The sequence below is a fragment of the Bombina bombina genome, chromosome 8, assembly GCF_027579735.1.
Source record: "Bombina bombina isolate aBomBom1 chromosome 8, aBomBom1.pri, whole genome shotgun sequence".
NCBI lineage: Eukaryota > Metazoa > Chordata > Amphibia > Anura > Bombinatoridae > Bombina > Bombina bombina.
In genome coordinates, this window is record NC_069506.1 from 120,018,328 (window position 1) to 120,044,951 (window position 26,624).

At 40.9% G+C, this 26,624-nt stretch overlaps 1 protein-coding gene across 6 annotated transcripts in view; it reads left to right on the forward strand.

The window, feature by feature from the left end:
- MIB2 (MIB E3 ubiquitin protein ligase 2) overlaps positions 1–26,624 on the forward strand; it is a 451,988-nt gene that overhangs the window by 319,778 nt on the left and 105,586 nt on the right. For 5 of the 6 annotated variants that reach the window (XM_053690538.1, XM_053690540.1, XM_053690541.1 and 2 more), the window contains 3 exons: positions 124–231; positions 15,069–15,173; positions 20,304–20,466. In XM_053690538.1, the coding sequence (XP_053546513.1) occupies positions 124–231; positions 15,069–15,173; positions 20,304–20,466 (376 nt within the window). The remainder of the gene's footprint in view (positions 1–123; positions 232–15,068; positions 15,174–20,303; positions 20,467–26,624) is intronic. The other variant, XM_053690543.1, reaches the window with a different exon arrangement.

Here is a 26,624-nt window from a genome sequence, read left to right on the forward strand (position 1 = left end):
GATAATGGCAAAATAAGACCTTGAAAATCCACCATATTAAATACTAGATTAGTCATTTAAGACATTTGGAAGTGCTTTATAAATAAACAATTAAAAAAAAAAAGTGGTGTCTTATGTTTGTAGTTCATAGGTCAAACTGGAACAGTTCACAGGATCACAGAAAGAGGCGACGTCCGAGTTCAGTATAATAGTGAAACGCGTTGGACCTTTCACCCGGGAGCTTTAACAAAGGTACAACCACTAAATGTCTTCATACCTAAACCTTAGCAATAGAATTTATTTTATGTGTATATCTATTTTTATATATATATATATATATATATATATATATATACATATACAAGAACAACAAAGGATTGAAGACTGCTGGATCGATTTCAACCAAGTGGTTTATTCAGGCATAGGTGATTGAACACTCAGTGGTATACAAGGTAAGGTGTCATAGATCTGACGCGTTTCGCGCATGTGCAATGCGCTTCATCAGAGATCATACAGGTGTGTTCAACTAGTGAGGTGATATACATTGTGTTAGCCAATCAGGAGCGTTAAAATACATTTGACCAGGTGTTGGTCTTGTCAAGCTTATTTTCTGTGACACATAAATGTCAAGTGATGTGATTTATACAGTGAATACAAATAAAGAAAACATTCTGTTGTGTTTGCAAAGTGCATGCTTATCAGAACCTTTTTGCATAACATTGCTTATCGACTTATAATGATGGCGAAAAGGAATTATATATATACATAGGTTATGCAAAAAATGTATAAAAGGAACTACCTAATTGTGATGTGGATAAGATAATGGTATAAGGAACACTAAGGAGCCATATAGCATGAAAAACTCATGTATATGTTTAACACTAAGGGAGCACGTTAAATGTATAAGAAAATTATAAAAATTAATTAAAAAAAAGTTTTTTTCATTTATATATAACGGGATAAACAAAACTAAAAATTGTGTTGCTGAATATATATATAGGGGTGAAAAAATATCACTATGGTTTACTAGTCAGGAGTTAAATGCTACTTGTTCAGAGGGAAAAAGTTACTTGTCAACTCAATATATATGTGTATGTATGTGTGTCTATATATATATATATATATATATATATATATATTACAGGTATTCGTGTTAAGAATGTTATTTCACAATAAAGATTAATCAATTGCAGCATTAATTCTTGGAGACTTTTTTCACTGCAGACAGATCTGTTAAGGTTTCATATATTCCTTTAAATATTACATTAAATGTATTTATGATTTGCATGAATCAGGAGTCTTGAATAAACTATTATATGACGGTACATTATTTGACATCATTTAATTTTACTTTCTACTGTCAACTATGGGGAATGCTTTAATAGAAGAAAGTGTATAGGAACTGATTTTGAGGTCTTTTCACTATAAAATAAATACTATTTGGAAAATGTAATACAAAAATCAAAATAGTAAATGTATTTTTTTGTATTTTGATTTAATATTAGATTTCTAATTAAATATACTATTAAAAACAGTTCAAGACTCAATGGGGCCTATTTACTATTGTGCGGGCGGACATGATCCAATATAGCGGATCATGCTCGCTACACATCGATAAATGCCAGCAGCATACGCTGTCGGCATTTATCATTGCACCAGCAGTTCTTGTGAACTGCTGGTGCAATACCGCCCCCTGCAGATTCGAGACCAATTGGCCGCTAGCAGGGGGTGTCAATCAACCCGATCGTATTTGATCTGGTTGATTTCTGTCCGTGGCCTCAGAGCAGGCGGACAGGTTATCGAGCAGCGGTCTTTTAGACTGCTGCTTCTTAAAGTGAATGTAAATTTTTATGCTAAAGTGCCCAGTTTTTAAAACTTCGATTAAAAACAGATCCAGCTTCCTCCACCTGTCGCAAAGCCTCTTCCTGGGTCTAAAATGAGGAATCTGGCTTCCTCCAATCACGCCGTTGAATCAGACACTGATTCCCCCGGGGGGGGGGGGGGGGGGAACTGTGATTGGAGGATGACCTATCCATCATTTCTGACGTCAGAAATGGCTTGCAACGACCGGAGGAAGCTGGAGCTGCTGTCAAGATTAAAAGGTAAGTATTTTTTCACAACAGGAGTGAAATGTAAATTTTGATGAATTAAAGTGCCCCTGTTTTTAATTGAATTTTTAAAAAACGGGCACTTTAGCATCAAAATTTACATTCACTTTAACTTCTGTTTCCAGCAAGCCTGAAACACAGGGCATCAAGCTCCGTACGGATGCCCCTATAGATTTTAGCTTAATATTGGAATCTCTTCATTTATATCCAATTTAGGTTATTAAATTTAGTTGTGCTAGTAAATACAAATACATGGTCATATGAACTGACAATAAATATATTTAAATATTTCTAAAACCTTAAAACTACTACCTGAAATTAAGCTTTTAGGATAGTGTGACAATAGTTTTTTTCTTTAAAGGGATATGAAACCAAAGATTTTTCACTTGTGATTCAGATTATACCATTTTAAAAATGTTTCCAATTTACTTCTAGTAACAAATTTGCTTCATTCCCAAATGAATACCTAGGTAGACATCTGGAGCACTACATGGGAGGAAATAGTGCAAATGGATAACAGTCTTGCACAACTGCTGCAATATAGTGCTCCAGAAATGAGCCAGTTCCTAAGCATACGTTCCTGCTTTTCAACAAAAGATACCAAGAGAATTAAGAAAAATTGATAAAAGAAGTAAATTAGAAAGAAATTGGTCTCGCTATATCCATTTAACTGAAATACAGTGTATTGGAAGCATGTTTACTGGGTACATTGATTACAGCTATATAAAAGCTACATTGTAAATGTGAACAAACAAAATGAATTAGAATTCTGGTGAGTCTTAGACAAGACTGTAACCTTATGAATAATCCTTGACATATCTGCAGTGTCATCCCTTCATTGATACTTGGTGAGAATTATTCACTTGCGAACAGTGAAGATTTTGGTCTTTAATCAGAAATTAAACTTTTCAATATTAATAGAGCAGATATGCATCATATTATTTTATTAGTCTATTGATAAAATGAATAAAGGTTACAAACACAATTCCTCCAACATCAGTCAATTTACAGATGTATAAGCTCAGCCTCTGGACCTCCTGTGGCAAGCATTCTAGGGTATACTGACACACACTGCAGACTGCTAATATACAGCTGTATAATCACAGTCTATTAACTGCCTGCTGCTAATATAAAGCTGTATAATCACAGTCTATGGACTGCCTGCAGCAAGCATTCTAGGGTAACTGATACACACTGCAGACTGCTAATATAAAGCTGTATAATCACAGTCTATTAACTGCCTGCAGCAAGCATTCTAGGATATACTGACACACACTGCAGACTGCTAATATACAGCTCTATCAGTACAGTCTATGGACAGCCTGCAGCAAGCATTCTAGGGTATACTGACACACACTGCAGGCTGCTAATATACAGCTCTATCAGTACAGTCTATAGACTGCCTGCAGCAAGCATTCTAGGGTATACTGACACACACTGCAGGCTGCTAATATACAGCTCTATCAGTACAGTCTATAGACTGCCTGCAGCAAGCATTCTAGGGTATACTGACACACACTGCAGGCTGCCAATATACAGCTGTATCAGTACAGTCTATGGACAGCCTGCAGCAAGCATTCTAGGGTATACTGACACACACTGCAGGCTGATACTATACAGCTCTATCATTAAAGTCTATAGACTGCCTGCAGCAAGCATTCTAGGGTATACTGACACACACTGCAGACTGCTAATATACAGCTCTATCAGTACAGTCTATGGACAACCTGCAGCAAGCATTCTAGGGTATACTGACACACACTGCAGACTGCTAATATAAAGCTGTATAATCACAGTCTATAGACTGCCTGCAGCAAGCATTCTAGGGTATACTGACACACACTGCAGACTGATAATATACAGCTCTATCAGTACAGTCTATAGACTGCCTGCAGCAAGCATTCTAGGGTATACTGACACACACTGCAGACTGATAATATACAGCTCTATCAGTACAGTCTATAGACTGCCTGCAGCAAGCATTCTAGGGTATACTGACACACACTGCAGGCTGCTAATATACAGCTCTATCAGTACAGTCTATAGACTGCCTGCAGCAAGCACTCTAGGGTATACTGACACACACTGCTGGCTGCTAATATACAGCTCTATAAGTACAGTGTATAGACTGCCTACAGCAAGCACTCTAGCGTATACTGACACACACTGCAGGCTGCTAATATACAGCTCTATCAGTACAGTCTATGGACTGCCTGTAGCAAGCATTCTAGGGTATACTGACACACACTGCAGACTGCTAATATACAGCTCTATCAGTACAGTCTATGGACAGCCTGCAGCAAGCACTCTAGGGTATACTGACACACACTGCAGACTGCTAATATACAGCTCTATCATTAAAGTCTATAGACTGCCTGCAGCAAGCATTCTAGGGTATACTGACCCACACTGCAGACTGCCAATATACAGCTCTATCATTAAAGTCTATAGACTGCCTGCAGCAAGCATTCTAGGGTATACTGACACACACTGCAGGCTGATACTATACAGCTCTATCAGTACAGTCTATGGACAACCTGCAGCAAGCATTCTAGGGTATACTGACACACACTGCAGGCTGATAATATACAGCTTTATCAGTATAGTCTATAGACTGCCTGCAGCAAGCACTCTAGGGTATACTGACACACACTGCAGGCTGCTAATATACAGCTCTAAAAGTACAGTCTATAGACTGCCTGCAGCAAGCATTCTAGGGTATACTGACACACACTGCAGACTGCTAATATACAGCTCTATCAGTATAGTCTATGGACAGCCTGCAGCAAGCACTCTAGGGTATACTGACACACACTGCAGGCTGCTAATATACAGCTCTAAAAGTACAGTCTATAGACTGCCTGCAGCAAGCTTTCTAGGGTATACTGACACACTTCAGGCTGATAATATACAGCTCTATCAGTACAGTCTATGGACTGCCTGCAGCAAGCTTTCTAGGGTATACTGACACACTTCAGGCTGATAATATACAGCTCTATCATTACAGTCTATGGACAACCTGCAGCAAGCATTCTAGGGTATACTGACACACACTGCAGACTGATAATATACAGCTCTATCAGTACAGTCTATAGACTGCCTGCAGCAAGCATTCTAGGGTATACTGACACACACTGCAGGCTGCTAATATACAGCTCTATCAGTACAGTCTATAGACTGCCTGCAGCAAGCACTCTAGGGTATACTGACACACACTGCTGGCTGCTAATATACAGCTCTATAAGTACAGTGTATAGACTGCCTACAGCAAGCACTCTAGCGTATACTGACACACACTGCAGGCTGCTAATATACAGCTCTATCAGTACAGTCTATGGACTGCCTGTAGCAAGCATTCTAGGGTATACTGACACACACTGCAGACTGCTAATATACAGCTCTATCAGTACAGTCTATGGACAGCCTGCAGCAAGCACTCTAGGGTATACTGACACACACTGCAGACTGCTAATATACAGCTCTATCATTAAAGTCTATAGACTGCCTGCAGCAAGCATTCTAGGGTATACTGACACACACTGCAGACTGCCAATATACAGCTCTATCATTAAAGTCTATAGACTGCCTGCAGCAAGCATTCTAGGGTATACTGACACACACTGCAGGCTGATACTATACAGCTCTATCAGTACAGTCTATGGACAACCTGCAGCAAGCATTCTAGGGTATACTGACACACACTGCAGGCTGATAATATACAGCTTTATCAGTATAGTCTATAGACTGCCTGCAGCAAGCACTCTAGGGTATACTGACACACACTGCAGGCTGCTAATATACAGCTCTAAAAGTACAGTCTATAGACTGCCTGCAGCAAGCATTCTAGGGTATACTGACACACACTGCAGACTGCTAATATACAGCTCTATCAGTATAGTCTATGGACAGCCTGCAGCAAGCACTCTAGGGTATACTGACACACACTGCAGGCTGCTAATATACAGCTCTAAAAGTACAGTCTATAGACTGCCTGCAGCAAGCTTTCTAGGGTATACTGACACACTTCAGGCTGATAATATACAGCTCTATCAGTACAGTCTATGGACTGCCTGCAGCAAGCTTTCTAGGGTATACTGACACACTTCAGGCTGATAATATACAGCTCTATCATTACAGTCTATGGACAACCTGCAGCAAGCATTCTAGGGTATACTGACACACACTGCAGGCTGATAATATACAGCTCTATCAGTACAGTCTATAGACTGCCTGCAGCAAGCATTCTAGGGTATACTGACACACACTGCAGGCTGATAATATACAGCTCTATCAGTACAGTCTATGGACTGCCTGCAGCAAGCATTCTAGGGTATACTGACACACACTGCAGGCTGATAATATACAGCTCTATCATTAAAGTCTATAGACTGCCTGCAGCAAGCATTCTAGGGTATACTGACACACACTGCAGGCTGATAATATACAGCTCTATCAGTACAGTCTATAGACTGCCTGCAGCAAGCATTCTAGGGTATACTGACACACTCTGCAGACTGCCAATATACAGCTGTATAAGCACAGTATATGGACTGCCGGAAGCATTCTAGGGTATACTGACACACACTGCAGGCTGATAATATACAGCTCTATCAGTACAGTCTATAGACTGCCTGCAGCAAGCATTCTAGGGTATACTGACACACACTGCAGGCTGCTAATATACAGCTCTATCAGTACAGTCTATGGACAACCTGCAGCAAGCATTCTAGGGTATACTGACACACACTGCAGGCTGCTAATATACAGCTCTATCAGTATAGTCTATAGACTGCCTGCAGCAAGCATTCTAGGGTATACTGACACACACTGCAGACTGCTAATATACAGCTCTATCAGTATAGTCTATAGACTGCCTGCAGCAAGCATTCTAGGGTATACTGACACACACTGCAGACTGCTAATATACAGCTCTATCAGTATAGTCTATAGACTGCCTGCAGCAAGCATTCTAGGGTATACTGACACACACTGCAGACTGCTAATATACAGCTGTATAAGCACAGTCTATGGACTGCCGGAAGCATTCTAGGGTATACTGACACACACTGCAGGCTGCTAATATACAGCTCTATCAGTACAGTCTATGGACTGCCTGCAGCAAGCATTCTAGGGTATACTGATACACACTGCAGGCTGCTAATATACAGCTCTATCAGTACAGTCTATAGACTGCCTGCAGCAAGCATTCTAGGGTATACTGACACACACTGCAGACTGCTAATATACAGCTCTATCATTACAGTCTATAGACTGCCTGCAGCAAGCATTCTAGGGTATACTGACACACACTGCAGACTGCTAATATACAGCTCTATCAGTATAGTCTATAGACTGCCTGCAGCAAGCATTCTAGGGTATACTGACACACACTGCAGACTGCTAATATACAGCTCTATCAGTATAGTCTATAGACTGCCTGCAGCAAGCATTCTAGGGTATACTGACACACACTGCAGACTGCTAATATACAGCTGTATAAGCACAGTCTATGGACTGCCGGAAGCATTCTAGGGTATACTGACACACACTGCAGGCTGCTAATATACAGCTCTATCAGTACAGTCTATGGACTGCCTGCAGCAAGCATTCTAGGGTATACTGACACACACTGCAGGCTGCTAATATACAGCTCTATCAGTACAGTCTATAGACTGCCTGCAGCAAGCATTCTAGGGTATACTGATACACACTGCAGGCTGATAATATACAGCTCTATCAGTACAGTCTATGGACTGCCTGCAGCAAGCATTCTAGGGTATACTGATACACACTGCAGGCTGCTAATATACAGCTCTATCAGTACAGTCTATAGACTGCCTGCAGCAAGCATTCTAGGGTATACTGACACACACTGCAGACTGCTAATATACAGCTCTATCATTACAGTCTATAGACTGCCTGCAGCAAGCATTCTAGGGTATACTGACACACACTGCAGACTACCAATATACAGCTCTATCAGTACAGTCTATGGACAGCCTGCAGCAAGCAAATTTCTAGGGTATACTGACACACACTGCAGACTGCTAATATACAGCTCTATCATTACAGTCTATAGACTGCCTGCAGCAAGCATTCTAGGGTATACTGACACACACTGCAGGCTGCTAATATACAGCTCTATCAGTACAGTCCATGGACAGCCTGCAGCAAGCTTTCTAGGGTATACTGACACACACTGCAGACTGCTAATATACAGCTCTATCAGTATAGTCTATGGACTGCCTGTAGCAAGCATTCTAGGGTATACTGACACACACTGCAGACTGCTAATATACAGCTCTATCAGTACAGTCTATAGACTGCCTGCAGCAAGCATTCTAGGGTATACTGACACACACTGCAGGCTGCTAATATACAGCTCTATCAGTACAGTCCATGGACAGCCTGCAGCAAGCTTTCTAGGGTATACTGACACACACTGCAGACTGCTAATATACAGCTCTATCAGTATAGTCTATGGACTGCCTGTAGCAAGCATTCTAGGGTATACTGACACACACTGCAGACTGCTAATATACAGCTCTATCAGTACAGTCTATAGACTGCCTGCAGCAAGCATTCTAGGGTATACTGACACACACTGCAGACTGCTAATATACAGCTCTATCAGTACAGTCTATAGACTGCCTGCAGCAAGCATTCTAGGGTATACTGACACACACTGCAGGCTGATAATATACAGCTCTATCAGTATAGTCTATAGACTGCCTGCAGCAAGCATTCTAGGGTATACTGACACACACTGCAGACTGCTAATATACAGCTCTATCAGTACAGTCTATAGACTGCCTGCAGCAAGCATTCTAGGGTATACTGACACACACTGCAGACTGCTAATATACAGCTCTATCAGTATAGTCTATGGACAGCCTGCAGCAAGCACTCTAGGGTATACTGACACACACTGCAGACTGCTAATATACAGCTCTATCAGTACAGTCTATAGACTGCCTGCAGCAAGCATTCTAGGGTATACTGACACACACTGCAGGCTGATACTATACAGCTCTATCAGTACAGTCTATGGACAACCTGCAGCAAGCATTCTAGGGTATACTGACACACACTGCAGGCTGATAATATACAGCTCTATCAGTATAGTCTATAGACTGCCTGCAGCAAGCATTCTAGGGTATACTGACACACACTGCAGACTGCTAATATACAGCTCTATCAGTACAGTCTATAGACTGCCTGCAGCAAGCATTCTAGGGTATACTGACACACACTGCAGACTGCTAATATACAGCTCTATCAGTACAGTCTATGGACTGCCTGCAGCAAGCATTCTAGGGTATACTGACACACACTGCAGGCTGATAATATACAGCTCTATCAGTACAGTCTATAGACTGCCTGCAGCAAGCATTCTAGGGTATACTGACACACACTGCAGGCTGATAATATACAGCTCTATCAGTACAGTCTATGGACTGCCTGCAGCAAGCATTCTAGGGTATACTGACACACACTGCAGGCTGATAATATACAGCTCTATCATTAAAGTCTATAGACTGCCTGCAGCAAGCATTCTAGGGTATACTGACACACACTGCAGGCTGATAATATACAGCTCTATCATTAAAGTCTATAGACTGCCTGCAGCAAGCATTCTAGGGTATACTGACACACACTGCAGGCTGATAATATACAGCTCTATCAGTACAGTCTATAGACTGCCTGCAGCAAGCATTCTAGGGTATACTGACACACTCTGCAGACTGCCAATATACAGCTGTATAAGCACAGTATATGGACTGCCGGAAGCATTCTAGGGTATACTGACACACTGCAGACTGCCAATATACAGCTGTATAAGCACAGTCTATGGACTGCCGGAAGCATTCTAGGGTATACTGACACACACTGCAGGCTGATAATATACAGCTCTATCAGTACAGTCTATAGACTGCCTGCAGCAAGCATTCTAGGGTATACTGACACACACTGCAGGCTGCTAATATACAGCTCTATCAGTACAGTCTATGGACAACCTGCAGCAAGCATTCTAGGGTATACTGACACACACTGCAGGCTGCTAATATACAGCTCTATCAGTATAGTCTATAGACTGCCTGCAGCAAGCATTCTAGGGTATACTGACACACACTGCAGACTGCTAATATACAGCTCTATCAGTATAGTCTATAGACTGCCTGCAGCAAGCATTCTAGGGTATACTGACACACACTGCAGACTGCTAATATACAGCTCTATCAGTATAGTCTATAGACTGCCTGCAGCAAGCATTCTAGGGTATACTGACACACACTGCAGACTGCTAATATACAGCTGTATAAGCACAGTCTATGGACTGCCGGAAGCATTCTAGGGTATACTGACACACACTGCAGGCTGCTAATATACAGCTCTATCAGTACAGTCTATGGACTGCCTGCAGCAAGCATTCTAGGGTATACTGACACACACTGCAGGCTGCTAATATACAGCTCTATCAGTACAGTCTACAGACAGCCTGCAGCAAGCATTCTAGGGTATACTGACACACACTGCAGGCTGCTAATATACAGCTCTATCAGTACAGTCTATAGACTGCCTGCAGCAAGCATTCTAGGGTATACTGATACACACTGCAGGCTGATAATATACAGCTCTATCAGTACAGTCTATGGACTGCCTGCAGCAAGCATTCTAGGGTATACTGATACACACTGCAGGCTGCTAATATACAGCTCTATCAGTACAGTCTATAGACTGCCTGCAGCAAGCATTCTAGGGTATACTGACACACACTGCAGACTGCTAATATACAGCTCTATCATTACAGTCTATAGACTGCCTGCAGCAAGCATTCTAGGGTATACTGACACACACTGCAGACTGCTAATATACAGCTCTATCAGTATAGTCTATAGACTGCCTGCAGCAAGCATTCTAGGGTATACTGACACACACTGCAGACTGCTAATATACAGCTCTATCAGTATAGTCTTTAGACTGCCTGCAGCAAGCATTCTAGGGTATACTGACACACACTGCAGACTGCTAATATACAGCTGTATAAGCACAGTCTATGGACTGCCGGAAGCATTCTAGGGTATACTGACACACACTGCAGGCTGCTAATATACAGCTCTATCAGTACAGTCTATGGACTGCCTGCAGCAAGCATTCTAGGGTATACTGACACACACTGCAGGCTGCTAATATACAGCTCTATCAGTACAGTCTACAGACAGCCTGCAGCAAGCATTCTAGGGTATACTGACACACACTGCAGGCTGCTAATATACAGCTCTATCAGTACAGTCTATAGACTGCCTGCAGCAAGCATTCTAGGGTATACTGATACACACTGCAGGCTGATAATATACAGCTCTATCAGTACAGTCTATGGACTGCCTGCAGCAAGCATTCTAGGGTATACTGATACACACTGCAGGCTGCTAATATACAGCTCTATCAGTACAGTCTATAGACTGCCTGCAGCAAGCATTCTAGGGTATACTGACACACACTGCAGACTGCTAATATACAGCTCTATCATTACAGTCTATAGACTGCCTGCAGCAAGCATTCTAGGGTATACTGACACACACTGCAGACTACCAATATACAGCTCTATCAGTACAGTCTATGGACAGCCTGCAGCAAGCAAATTTCTAGGGTATACTGACACACACTGCAGACTGCTAATATACAGCTCTATCAGTACAGTCCATGGACAGCCTGTAGCAAGCATTCTAGGGTATACTGACACACACTGCAGACTGCTAATATACAGCTCTATCAGTACAGTCTATAGACTGCCTGCAGCAAGCATTCTAGGGTATACTGACACACACTGCAGGCTGCTAATATACTGCTCTATCAGTACAGTCCATGGACAGCCTGCAGCAAGCTTTCTAGGGTATACTGACACACACTGCAGACTGCTAATATACAGCTCTATCAGTATAGTCTATGGACTGCCTGTAGCAAGCATTCTAGGGTATACTGACACACACTGCAGACTGCTAATATACAGCTCTATCAGTACAGTCTATAGACTGCCTGCAGCAAGCATTCTAGGGTATACTGACACACACTGCAGGCTGATAATATACAGCTCTATCAGTATAGTCTATAGACTGCCTGCAGCAAGCATTCTAGGGTATACTGACACACACTGCAGACTGCTAATATACAGCTCTATCAGTACAGTCTATAGACTGCCTGCAGCAAGCATTCTAGGGTATACTGACACACACTGCAGACTGCTAATATACAGCTCTATCAGTATAGTCTATGGACAGCCTGCAGCAAGCACTCTAGGGTATACTGACACACACTGCAGACTGCTAATATACAGCTCTATCAGTACAGTCTATAGACTGCCTGCAGCAAGCATTCTAGGGTATACTGACACACACTGCAGGCTGATACTATACAGCTCTATCAGTACAGTCTATGGACAACCTGCAGCAAGCATTCTAGGGTATACTGACACACACTGCAGGCTGATAATATACAGCTCTATCAGTATAGTCTATAGACTGCCTGCAGCAAGCATTCTAGGGTATACTGACACACACTGCAGGCTGCTAATATACAGCTCTATCAGTACAGTCCATGGACAGCCTGCAGCAAGCTTTCTAGGGTATACTGACACACACTGCAGACTGCTAATATACAGCTCTATCAGTATAGTCTATGGACTGCCTGTAGCAAGCATTCTAGGGTATACTGACACACACTGCAGACTGCTAATATACAGCTCTATCAGTACAGTCTATAGACTGCCTGCAGCAAGCATTCTAGGGTATACTGACACACACTGCAGGCTGCTAATATACAGCTCTATCAGTACAGTCCATGGACAGCCTGCAGCAAGCTTTCTAGGGTATACTGACACACTGCAGACTGCTAATATACAGCTCTATCAGTATAGTCTATGGACTGCCTGTAGCAAGCATTCTAGGGTATACTGACACACACTGCAGACTGCTAATATACAGCTCTATCAGTACAGTCTATAGACTGCCTGCAGCAAGCATTCTAGGGTATACTGACACACACTGCAGGCTGATAATATACAGCTCTATCAGTATAGTCTATAGACTGCCTGCAGCAAGCATTCTAGGGTATACTGACACACACTGCAGACTGCTAATATACAGCTCTATCAGTACAGTCTATAGACTGCCTGCAGCAAGCATTCTAGGGTATACTGACACACACTGCAGACTGCTAATATACAGCTCTATCAGTATAGTCTATGGACAGCCTGCAGCAAGCACTCTAGGGTATACTGACACACACTGCAGACTGCTAATATACAGCTCTATCAGTACAGTCTATAGACTGCCTGCAGCAAGCATTCTAGGGTATACTGACACACACTGCAGGCTGATACTATACAGCTCTATCAGTACAGTCTATGGACAACCTGCAGCAAGCATTCTAGGGTATACTGACACACACTGCAGGCTGATAATATACAGCTCTATCAGTATAGTCTATAGACTGCCTGCAGCAAGCATTCTAGGGTATACTGACACACACTGCAGACTGCTAATATACAGCTCTATCAGTACAGTCTATAGACTGCCTGCAGCAAGCATTCTAGGGTATACTGACACACACTGCTGGCTGCTAATATACAGCTCTATCAGTACAGTCTATGGACAACCTGCAGCAAGCATTCTAGGGTATACTGACACACACTGCAGACTGCTAATATACAGCTCTATCAGTACAGTCTATGGACAGCCTGCAGCAAGCACTCTAGGGCAGTGATTTGCAACCTTTTTTTTTTGCTGTGGCACACTTTTTTACATTAAAAAATCCTGTGGCACACCACCATCCCAAAATTTTACAAAATCACACATTGTAGCCTAATACAGTATATATACAATATATATATATATACACACACACACACACACACATACATATATACATATACACACATACACACTGTACTGTGCTGTCATGCCTCCTACAAACTATACATGACATATTGACATTCATTCACAAGCAATCATAATGATTGTCTGTGAATGAACGTCAATGTCATGGTTGTAAATGATGCCTGATGAGCCTGTCACATACCTCCCAATATTTCAAAATTTGAAAGAGGGACCCCCCCGCACTGTTGTCAGTCTGCCGCGGCACACTTGGGGATCTCTCACGGCACACTGGTTGAAAAACACTGCTCTAGGGTATACTGAGACACACTGCAGACTGCCAATATACAGCTGTATAGGCACAGTCTACAGACAGCCTGCATCAAGCACTCTAGGGTTTACTGAGACACACTGCAGACTGCCAATATACAGCTGTATAGGCACAGTCTACAGACAGCCTGCATCAAGCACTCTAGGGTTTACTGAGACACACTGCAGACTGCCAATATACAGCTGTATAGGCACAGTCTACAGACAGCCTGCATCAAGCACTCTAGGGTTTACTGAGACACACTGCAGACTGCCAATATACAGCTGTATAGGCACAGTCTACAGACAGCCTGCATCAAGCACTCTAGGGTATACTGAGACACACTGCAGACTGCCAATATACAGCTGTATAGGCACAGTCTACAGACAGCCTGCATCAAGCACTCTAGGGTTTACTGAGACACACTGCAGGCAAATCATAAGTATAAAAAAGATGGGGGCAACTGCGGAGGAATGAAAATGGAAAATTAACAAGAGTAATGCTATTTGTCCTATAGAAAAAGGCTAAATCATAGACTCAGAAGATTCACTTTATACTTCTAAGCCCTACCATCAGCAGGGCGTGAGAGAAGTCATTTGTTTGATTTTTATTTCTCTCTAGCTAAATCACAAAAATATTTTGAGCAGTTGTTTGCAGAGAACACATTGCTCTGTCAGTAGAGAACGGCTTATTTTCTGATTATAATGTCCCTTTAAATACAGAAAGCATTTGACCTTGTATCAGTTTATTCCCTTGCTGCACAAACAGAGAGAGCTTATTCTTGTCCTTTCTTTTTAGCACACCAGCTTTATGGTTGGTGATGTTGTGCGTGTGATGGATAACACGGAGACAGTCAAGAAGCTCCAAGTTGATCATGGGGAGTGGACAGATGATATGGCCCCTGTGAGTAACTTGAAGTAATCAATGAACAAAATGGATTGTGTCACTTTACTTTCCAGCATTTCTGTAAATGATAAATGCTACATTTCCATTTGTCTGTTCATTGCTCTTGATAATATAAGCTTTACCTTTAAATTTCTACCTACTAATGTGACAAGGTGTCTTAAAGGGACATGAAAGTCAAAATTAAACTTTCATGATTCAGATATGCAATTTTATAAACATTTCAAAGTATCCCTGTTATCAGAAACTGCAATGCATTACTGGGAGCTAGCTGGTGATTGGTTGTTACACACATACAGTATGTGTCTTGTCATTGACTCACCATATGTGTGTAGCTAGGTCCCGGTAGTGCATCACTGTACTGGAGCTGACTTTAACTATGTGTTTAACATGTTTGCAGGAGTTAAACACAATTATGCAAACAGTGCAATTATAAAATGCTCTAACACAAGAGAACATTTTTTGCTCTTTCCTTTAATTGGCAGTGAGAGTCCATGATAACATTCATAACCGGTCAGAATGCCATTCCTGGCCACCAATAGGAGGCAAAGACACCCCAAACAAGGCTATAAATATCCCTGCCACTTCCCCTACCCTCTAGTAGTTATTTTCCTCGTATCATAGAGGTAGGCAGCGAAAGGTCTTCTGTTAAGAAGAAATTAAGTTTATGATGGATTAGCTCAGTGAGCCGAGATAATAAAGATTTGTAAATCTTGATGGAGTATTGGTACAAAATTGTACTGGTCGACGATGGGTTTGCCATGCCTCTTTCCAGTTTAACCTAAATCCTCTGTCTGATAAAGCAGTGTATTTCACACTAAATTACAGACTTATGATAGGTAAGTTCGCCCCTCTTTCATAGCATTTTGTCTAATAAACAGGTGGGTCTTGTTCCTGCGCTAGGATCTGTGTCTTTTGTCACAGGGTGTGATAAGATGCTAGGCTATGTGTTACTACCGCATCAGTGGGTGTCAACTTGTTCCCCCCCAGGGCCTTTTCGCGCCTTTTCCATGTCCGATCCAGTGCGCAGTAGTCCTGTGGGAGAGCAGTAGCAACGCGGCTCGGCCGATCCGGAGTGGGTAAAACGTCATGAACAGGGCTTACGAGTAGACAGTTATTTAGTGCATGGAACCTAAATACACCACTGTGTGTTCGCAAATAACTTTTCGTTCATTATTGATGATTCTATGCTATTAGAGAAGAATCTTCCTCTGTGACTTCTATTGATAATAAAAATTGTATGCTTTGCAAATCATCAACTGTAAACCCTCCAGTGCAGCTCTGTAATAGTTGTTTATCATATGTCCTGACTTCTAACGTAGGAGGCCCAGGTGGTCAGATCGTGGAAGAGCCTCCTCAGGCTCAGTTCCTGGAAGGCCCTACTACAGCTTCTCAGGCCTCGCCTGTGGTGGCCCGTCTAACCGATGATCTTTCAGCCCGTATTGAGGCGGCTGTGTCTGCTGCCCTGGTTAAGCATTGTTCTCCGAAATGTAGCCCTGGTGTGAAGGCAGAGCGACCGATAGTTTTGGCCAACCTTCTAAAGATGACCCTTTAGTAAGCTCTGAAATTTTTTCCTCTGACCCTTCTGAGTTGGAAGAGGACTCTGAGGAGGGCACAATTAGACTGAAATCGGATCAGCTTCAGCTAAGCCGCCCGAGGAGGACCAGGTTCAAAAACTGGAATTGGCGTTTAGACCTTGGCCTAGGGTGCCGGAAGTCTTCCCGGTACCCAAGATCAGAGGGAATGGTCTCACTCCATCCATGACCCTTGGGTTCTGGACATTGTTCACCAGGTTTACAGATAAGGCTTTCTGTCTCATCCTTTTGCTGTCAAGGGTCTCGGGAAACCCTGTAAAGAGAACTGCTCTGCTTTGTGGTGTGGACAACCTTGTTGCCATGGGATTAGTGGTCCCAGTTCCCCCAGCTGAAAGAGGGGCAAGGGTTCTACTCCAATCTCTTTGTGGTTCCCAAAAAGGAGGGCACATTCCGCCCTATTCTTGATTTGAAGGTACTCAACAAATTCGTAAGGGTTCCCAACTTGAAGATAGAAATGATAAGGTCTATTCTTCCCCTAGTTCAAGAGGGTCAGTTCATGTCCCCTATAGACTTAAAGGACGCATACCTTCACATCCCGATCCACAAGGATCACTACCATTTCCTTAGTTTTTCCTTCCTAGACTAGCAGTACCAGTTTGTTGTGCTTCCTTTCGGACTGGCTACAGCACCACAAGTGTTCACCAAGGTGCTGGTAACATTACTGGCTGCTGTTAGTTTGCAGGGTATTACGATGGCCCTGTACCTGGACAACATTCTGGTTCAGTCTCCATCCTTTCCAGTGGCTCAAGATCATACGCAGAGTTTACTTTTGTGTCTTTAGGCGCATTTCTAGGAAGGTCAATCGATTGCCTGATCAAACAGGACAGAATTCCAACTGGTACACAGATCTTGTGAGATTATCGTCTGCTCCTTATTGGCGGTTGTCTCTTCTACAGGATCTGCTGACTCAAGGACCGTTCCTGTACCAAAATCTAGATACTCTGAGGCTGACTGCCTGGAGATTGTACGGTTGATTTTGGCTCAGAGAGGATTCTCTGAAAAGGTGATGATGCTATTATTTAGGCTCACAAGCCAGTCACCAGCCACATCTACTGCAAGGTATGGAGAACGTAGCTTCACTGGTGTGACCAGTGAGGTTTTTCTTGTTGTAGAGTAAAGACTCTGCGTATCCTTCAGTTTCTCTAGGAGGATCTGGAGAAAGGCCTGTCGGCCAGTTCTGTCAAGGGTCAGATATCTGCCCTTTCGGTGTTATTTCACAAGAAGTGGGCTAGTTTGCCAGATGTTCAAGAGTTTTTTTTCAAACATGTTGCTCCCCTGTAGAGCTTAAAGGGACACTGAATCCAAATTCCAAATTGTGGTTCCTTCTCTTTGTCGCAACCTGTCTTCCTCTAACTAGACTGTTGAAAATTTGGAAGTGGTCAGAGCATTGAAATTCTATCTTCACACAACTAAGGAGTTTTGTCAATTCTCTTCCTTATTCATTATGTTTAATGTTAAGCGCAAGGGGCAAAAGGCCTCAGCTGCTACTATTTCCTTTTGGCTAAGAAGTCTGATCAGTATGGCTTACAGGGAAGCTGGCCAGGAGCCTCCTTCCAGAATCACGGCCCATTTTACTTGTGCAGTGTCTACTACCTGTGCCTTCAAGAATTAGACATAAGTTGATAATTTTTGTAAGGCAGCAATGTGGTCTTCTTTACACACTTTCACAAAATTCTAGGTTATGAATGTTATTGTGGACTCTCACTGCCAATTAAAGGAAAACTAAAATTATGCTTACCTGATAATTTAATTTCCTTCATGGCAGTCAGAGTCCACAACCCCACCCGAATGCTATTTGTTAATGGCAGTAGTCGTTTTCTTTGCACCTCTGTACCCCTTGTATCCCTTTTCACTTTTCCTTATCCTCAGCTGAACTACTTGAGGGTAGGGAAAGTTGGAGGGATATTTATAGCCTTGTTTGGGGTGTCTTTGCCTCTTCCTGGTGGCCAGGAATAGTATTCCCACAGGTTATGAATGTCATCATTGCCAAGAAGGAAATTAAATTATTAGGTAAGCTTAATTTTAGTTTTGTGTCCCTTTAACAGAAAATAAATGCGTAACAACACTTTTTATTTCTGCAAATTGAACAATTAAACTAATAATTTTACATTACCTCTCATAGTCTGGTGTTGGCTACAAAATTAATAGAATCTGCCCAAAGCATTATTTCAATACTAAATAGTTTTCCAAATTGGGATTTTCCTAACCTCAATAACATGCTTCTTCTATGCTTTATTCGTATCATAATTTCAATTATTCAACGCCTTATCAATGTGTAGTCTGTCTTATTTTGTATGTGATCTGTCTTGCTTGCTTTACTTACCAAATCAATGCTTTTGGGACACGCATTAACATTTTACAAACTGTTCCTTGTCAAGGTTGGAGAATTATGTATGTAATATTAAATGTTAATATATAATATTAACAATTTCAGTTCAAACCCACTTAAAAAAATCTATTTTTTTTTTATTTTCCACAATAAACTCCTGCATTTTCTGTTACTTGCTTGTAGATTTTTTTTATGTATTAAATAAATAAAAGTTTTTAAAAAGTAATAATATTTTTATTCCAAAAGACAGAAAACAATTTTACAATAAAAAGACAATGTAACAGCACTTACTTTGAATTTGAAATGAACAGTAGAGTATTTTTTGGCAAATTTCATAGTTAGTCCAATTTTCCATGCACCCTGTATCATGTGACAGCCATCAGCCAATCACAAAATGCATGTGTGTGAAGTAACATATATTGCATCAGTAGCTCCTACTCAAAATAATATACATGCTTCTTTATAATAATCTTGAGTATATATACACATACATACACACTGATAATGGGCAAACTATATTGTGATGAGTACACTGCTCTGTATAGATATGATATGCTGTGCAATATAATGACAGAATATCTATACACTAATAGTGAACACAACTATGTATAGATTGGCTGCTATGTCTTCCCCCTCAGCACTTGGGCACTGGTGCCATTGCACGTGCTGCACTAATGGTAGTTCTATCACTGTATGTGTACCACACTATGAACTAAAATGATTAAAGGAACAGTAACACTCAAAAATAAACTTTCATGATTCAGATTGAGCATGCACTCTTAAACAACTTTCTGATTTACTTCATCTATCCAATTTACTTCATTCTCATGATATGCTTTGTTTAAATGCATACCTAGTTAGTTTCAGGAGCAGCAATGCGCTATTACGAGCTAGCCAGTGATTGGGGGCTGCACATAAATGCTTCTTGTCACTTGCTCACCTTATGTGTTTAGCTAGCTCCCAGTAGTGCATTGCTGCTCTTTCAACAAAGTATACAAAGAGAATGAAGCAAATTTGATAATAGAGGTAAATTGAAAAGTTGTTTTACAATTTGTGTGCCCTATATGAATAATGAAAGACATTTTAATGAGCTTTTTTTTTTTATCTATGTCCGCATTAACTAAAACTAAAAGGGATAAATGCTGGTGAATCACATATCTTTAATCAAAAACTCACTCTGTTTCACAATCTCTGTTCTTCCTGCAGGCTCTGGGTCAGATCGGCAAAGTGATTAAAGTATTTGGGGATGGAGACATGAGGGTATCTGTTGGAGGCCAGTCCTGGACCTTTAATCCAGCTTGCCTCACCTCATATCAACGGGAAGAAGAAGCAAATCTCATGACCACAGAAAACACCAGGGAATCTAAAAGTAAGGGGAACAACAAAACAAAAAACGGTTACCTCCAAGGTCATAGGAATACACTGCTCATAACGATGACCTTTCATGATTCAGATAGAACATTCGCATTTAAACAATTTTCCAGTGCTGAGCTCTATATGGCAATAGTGTTTGTAACAATGTTTTTAACAATGTTATACATTGTTGATCACTAGAGGGCAGCAGCTGTCTTATAGTGCTCAAGACACCTGAGCCTACCTAAGTATTTCTATGTGTTCTGAGTACTATGTGGCCACATTGTTTGTAACCATGTTTTTAACAATGTTATACAGTGTTCAGCACTAGCGGGCAGCCATCTTTGCAAAATGAAAGCACTTCTGTTATATAGTGTTTGACACATACACACTTCCGCTCCTACTATGGTATGCTCTTCAACAAAGAATACCAAGAGGACAAAGTAAATTTGATATAAAAGTAAATTAAAATGACATGCTCTATCTGAATTATAAAAGTTAAAATTTGACTTTCATGTCATATTAAAGGGCCATAATACCCAAATGTTTAAACACTTGGAAGTGATGCATCATAGCTGTAAAAAGCTGACTATAAAATATCACCTGAACATCTCTATGTAAAAAAGAAAGATATTTTACCTTAAAAGTTTCTCAGTAGCCACCTCCCATTGTAAAGGACTTCTAAGCAACAAATCAGTATGTCTGTCCCGGGACAATTTCCCTATTCATTGTAAGGAAGTTTACAATGAAATCTCATGAGAGTTAAGTCAAATCTTATGAGATCACAGTAAAAGAGTTCATGACCTGAATTTTTTTACCTGCAGCTGAGCAGCAGCTGAAGTATAACTTTTTACACAGAACTTACTCTGCTGAGCTGAGGAAATTGTGAGGTAAAATATCTTCCTTTTTTACATAGAGATGATCAGGTGATATTTTCCTGTCAGCTTTTTACAGTTATTCTGCATCAGTTTTAAGTGATTTAGCATATGAATATTATTTTCCTTTAAGAGCCAAATGTCTGAAGCACAACTGTTCTGATTTCTCTTTATTTGCATATCAAGCTGTAATATTTAATAACAAATGTGTTTAAATGTAATGTAATTTGGTGCATTTGTATAAATAGGCCACTCGTATGTTTGTGTTCATGTTGTATTTATTTCTAATAATATTCTCAGGTTTCACAATTTTTTGTAAAATACATAAAGGGAATGCAAAACTTTAGAGCTGAAGAATGAACTATATAGTAGTAATTTCTAATAACCTATTACCTCTAAAATTATTAAATAATATCTGCAGCTGTTTGTCTCCACAGCATAGATTTACCACTCCCAAACAGGGTTAGCTGAATATATTGTGCTGCCTGGGTCTAAAAATGCAATGACCCTCCCCAGTAGTAACATTACTGATTAGCAAATTAACCTACTAGGCCTGAATGCTGATCTTACTAAGCCTGCCTACCTGCATGAAACCAATGCTTATGCACAATTGTACAATAAGTAGGAAGGTAGTTAGGGAAGAGATGCACTTGTCCCACCTTAATTGTCGCCTCTGGCCGGTTCTGTGTCTTAGTGCACGATGAGTTTATGCTACTGGCAGACTGCATCTTCCCCCACGGAGACAGAGGACAGGAGTAGTCTGGGTCTGACACTGAAGTGCTGCCCCTTGTCAAGTGCTGCCTGGGTCTGTTGGACCCACTCTGTCCCATGGTTGAGCCAGCCCTGTTCCCATTGGCTGCTGTTTAAATGTTAAATTAACATATACATCATCTGCTGGCGCTTAGGTTAACTGTAGCCCCAGATTTAGTGACTCACATTCAATATCCTTAGCCCAGAGGCAGAACTTTTTTTCACTTTCTGCGATGAGATTTTTTTTAGTGAAAAATTTTCTGCAGGTTATTTTTAAATAAAATTCAATTTTAAATTAGACAGTTACACTAAAGCCCCAGTTCAATTGTAATGTGTTAGTTAACTGGAGAATAAAGCAATATTTAGGGGCCCATTTATCAAGCTCCGGAAGGTGCTTGAGGGCCCGTGTTTCTAAAGACCGCTGCTCCATAACCTGACCGCCTGCTCTGAGAAGGCGGACAGACATCGATGCAATTCAACCCGATCGAGTACGATCAGGTTGATTGACACCCCCCTGCTGGTGGCCAATTGGACACGAATCTGCAGGGGACAGCGTTGCACCAGCAGCTCACAAGAGCTGCTGGTGCAATGATGAATAAGGAGAGCGTATTGCTCTCCGCATTTAGCGAGGTCTGGCACACCTGATCCACACTGTCGGATCAGGTACGCCAGACCTTTGATAAATATCCCCCTTAAAGTTTTATAATATAGTGCAGTAGTTGAAAATTGCATTGCAAATTAGCTGCAGGCATACTCTAAAAAAGGTGCATTGCTTTTACCAACGTTTTACATTCAGAAAAAACAGCTTTGCAGACTGTGAAAGGCTTGAGGACGGGCTTGAAAAGATCTCTGAGAACCAGTCAATTAATGCACTACTACTTTGCAGCGCTACTGCATATTTGACTGTTAACTTCAAACAGCACGTTGCTCTGGAGGAACTGTGATAAGGAAAACTTACACAGTGCAGTCAGAGAACAGCTCTGTTTGAAGAGAACAGCCTTATGTGGAGCAGTGCTGAAAAGTTAAATCGCTAACAGTTCCTGTTTGTGTCCTTACTGTTCTTTCTGCAGACATGCTGCATTTTCTGCGATGACATCTCAGATCACTGTATGTTCTGCCTTGGGGATCCTTAGTTGAAACTTTAAAGGGACAGTAAAGGTTCAGAATAATGTTATATAATTTTGCACACAGTGCAGAATTATATAACATTATTTAAGCGGTAACTTCAAAAATGTAAAAGTATTTTCAGATTTTTCAGTGAACGTTGGACTCCGCTCCAGGATCTACTGAGCGGGTCTTGAATATCCAAAGCGTTTCACAGGCTTGCTGGTTAGTCACAGCACGCCCGGTCATGTTATTGGAATAAATGTAACTCTCTCCCGCTCTGTTCTAGTAGCGGGAACTAGCTACATTTATTCCAAAAGCGTGACTGGGCGTTCTGTGACTAACCATCAAGCCCCTAAAGCGTTTTGGATATTCAAGACTCGCTCAGTAGATTCTGGAGCGGAGTCCAACGTTCACTGAAAATTCTGAAATTACTTTTACATTTTTTAAGTTACCGCTTAAAGTGAAGGCAAACTTTGGTGAATGAAAGCCCGTTTTTTTAAAAATACTATTAAAAACAGGGGCACTTCCATTCATCAAAGTTTACAAAGCAGCCGTTCTGATTAAAAACTTACCTTTGTTTTTTTCACAGCCAGAGCAGCTTCCCCCTCCTGGAAATCCTCTCTTCACACGTCATCAATTACTAATCCGGCTTCCTCCAATCACGGCTTTCCCCCAGGGTAGTCATTGCCTGAGGCCATGCCGTGATTGGAGGAAGCCGGATTAGTCATGGCTGACGTGTGAAGAGGATTTCCAGGAGGGGGATGCTGCTCTGGCTGTTAAAAAAACAAAGGTAAGTTTTTAATCAAAACGGCTGCTTTGTAAACTTTGATGAATGAAAGTGCCCCTTTTTTTTAATAGTATTTTTAAAAAACGGGCTTTCATTCATCAAAGTTTACCTTAACTTTAAATAATGTTATATAATTCTGCAAAGTGTACAGAATTATATAACATTATTCTGAACCTTTACTGTCCCTTTAAGGAACATGTTGCTGCAATAATAAAAAAATGTATAATTATGCACCTAGGAAACAGTGTGTTCAGCCCCCTAAAAAAGTGATTAACAGATTATTGTAGTCAGTTTTTTTTAATTATTGTTAAAATTTGTTTGTGTTTTGTTTTTTTAAGAAATCATAATCGTGTTTTCTTGCCACACTTGCTGTGGCATGTTCTCTCCATCAGTATAGGCAGTTGTCCTTATCAGAACGTGATGATTAGTAGGAAGAACACAACCAATAATGCACTATTAGTTTCAATTTCAATTGTTTACTTAAAGGGAAAGTAAACCCATTATTTTTTATTATAATAGAGAAACCAGTATTAAAGGGACACTGAACCCAAATTTTTTTCATTTGTGATTCAGATAGAGCATGCAATTTTAAGCAACTTTCTAATTTACTCCTATTATCAAATTTTCTTCATTCTCTTGGTATCTTTATTTGAAATGCAAGAATGTAAGTTTAGATGCCGGCCCATTTTTGATGAACACACTGTGTTGTTCTTGCTGATTGGTGGATAAATTCACCCACCAATAAACAAGTGCTTTCCATGGTCCTGAACCAAAAAAATAGCTTAGATGCCTTCTTTTTCAAATAAAGAAAGCAAGAGAATGAAGAAAAATTGATAATAGGAGTAAATTAGAAAGTTGCTTAAATTTGCATGATCTATCTGAATCATGAAAGAAAAAATTTGGGTTCAGTGTCCCTTTAACGAACAGTATGGTGTTATATAACTAGCAGAGCAGGTACATTTATTGAAAAATGCCAATATAAATTTGTTAGATTAACCCCTTAGTGACCGAGGACGTGCAGGGTACGTCTGAAAAAAAAAGGCAGTTAACGCCTGACGACGTACCCTGCACGTCCTCGGCTAAAGTGAGTGCTGGAAGCGATCAAGATCGCTTCCAGGCACTATTACAGTACTGCAGGGATGCCTCGATGTCTGGGCATCCCTGCAGTGCTGTTACGGAGTGCTGGGACCGGAGCGATCACTCCCCCTTGAGTGATCACTTCCGGTTTTGCTCCACGTGGAGCCCGGCAGTGCAGCAGAGCATCGGAAGCGATCGGACACGCTTCCGATGCTCTGCTAGTGTGCTAAGTGCCTCGGTGGGTCGAGGCACTTAGTTAGTGTATAAATAAACTTAAAAATGGGAATAAATAAATAAAATTTAACATAAAAAAGCCCCACATATAGCGCCCCCCCCCCCTCCCCCATGAGGCTTCCAAAATGGCGATGCCCGGTGCATCATGGGGCATCTGGGGGTGTCCCTAGCCTGTCTCACCATAGGGGCAAGCTAGGGTCACCCAATCTGAGCCTTCTTAGAAAAAAAAAAAAAATAATAATAAAATACCCCATTTGTCTGATCATGTCAATATTTGTAAATATTGACTCTGATCAGTGTGGATCTCCCTCCCTCTCCTCACTTGCCATTTTGTTGGAGAAAGAGAGAGACCTGTATTTTAGCAGAGAGAGATTTATTTCTTTTATTTGTTAAAAAATTTAAAATCCAAAGGCTCTTTTCAGAGCCATTAACCCCTAGCTTGCCAGTGATCACTATAAATCACTGGCAGTAGCACAGCTGCACTTTTTTTTGCTGTCTGTGCATTTTTTTAGGGGTTAATTTTTGTTGTTGTATTTTTTTTTAAAAACTCAAAGGCTCCTTTCAGAGCCATTTAGCTAATTTAATTTAATTTAAAGACTATTTAACCCCTAGCTTGCCAGTGATCGCTATACATCACTGGCATTAGCATAGCTGTAATTTTTTGCTGTCTGTGCATTTTTTAGGGGTTAATTTTTGTTGTTGTAATTTTTTAAAAACCTAAACGCTCCTTTCAGAGCCATTTAGCTAATTTAATTTAATTTAAATAGTATTTAACCCCTAGCTTGCCAGTGATCGCTATACATCACTGGCATTAGCATAGCTGTACTTTTTTGCTGTCTGTGAATTTTTTTAGGGGTTAATTTGTGTTGTTGTAATTTTTAAAAAAACCAAAGGCTCCTTTCAGAGCCATTTAGCTAATTTAATTTAATTTAAAGAGTATTTAACCCCTAGCTTGCCAGTGATCGCTATAAATCACTGGCATTAGCATAGCTCTACATTTTTGCTGTCTGTGCATTTTTTTAGGGGTTAATTTTTGTTGTTGTAATTTTTTAAAAACCTAAACGCTCCTTTCAGAGCCATTTAGCTAATTTAATTTGATTTAAAGAGTATTTAACCCCTAGCTTGCCAGTGATCGCTATAAATCACTGGCATTAGCATAGCTGTACTTTTTTAAAAAAAAAACCAAAGGCCATTTAGTTAATTTAATTTAAAGAGTATTTAACCCCTAGCTTGCCAGTGATCGCTATAAATCACTGGCATTAGCATAGCTGTACTTTCTCCAACATAGGTGTGTCCGGTCCACGGCGTCATCCTTACTTGTGGGATATTCTCTTCCCCAACAGG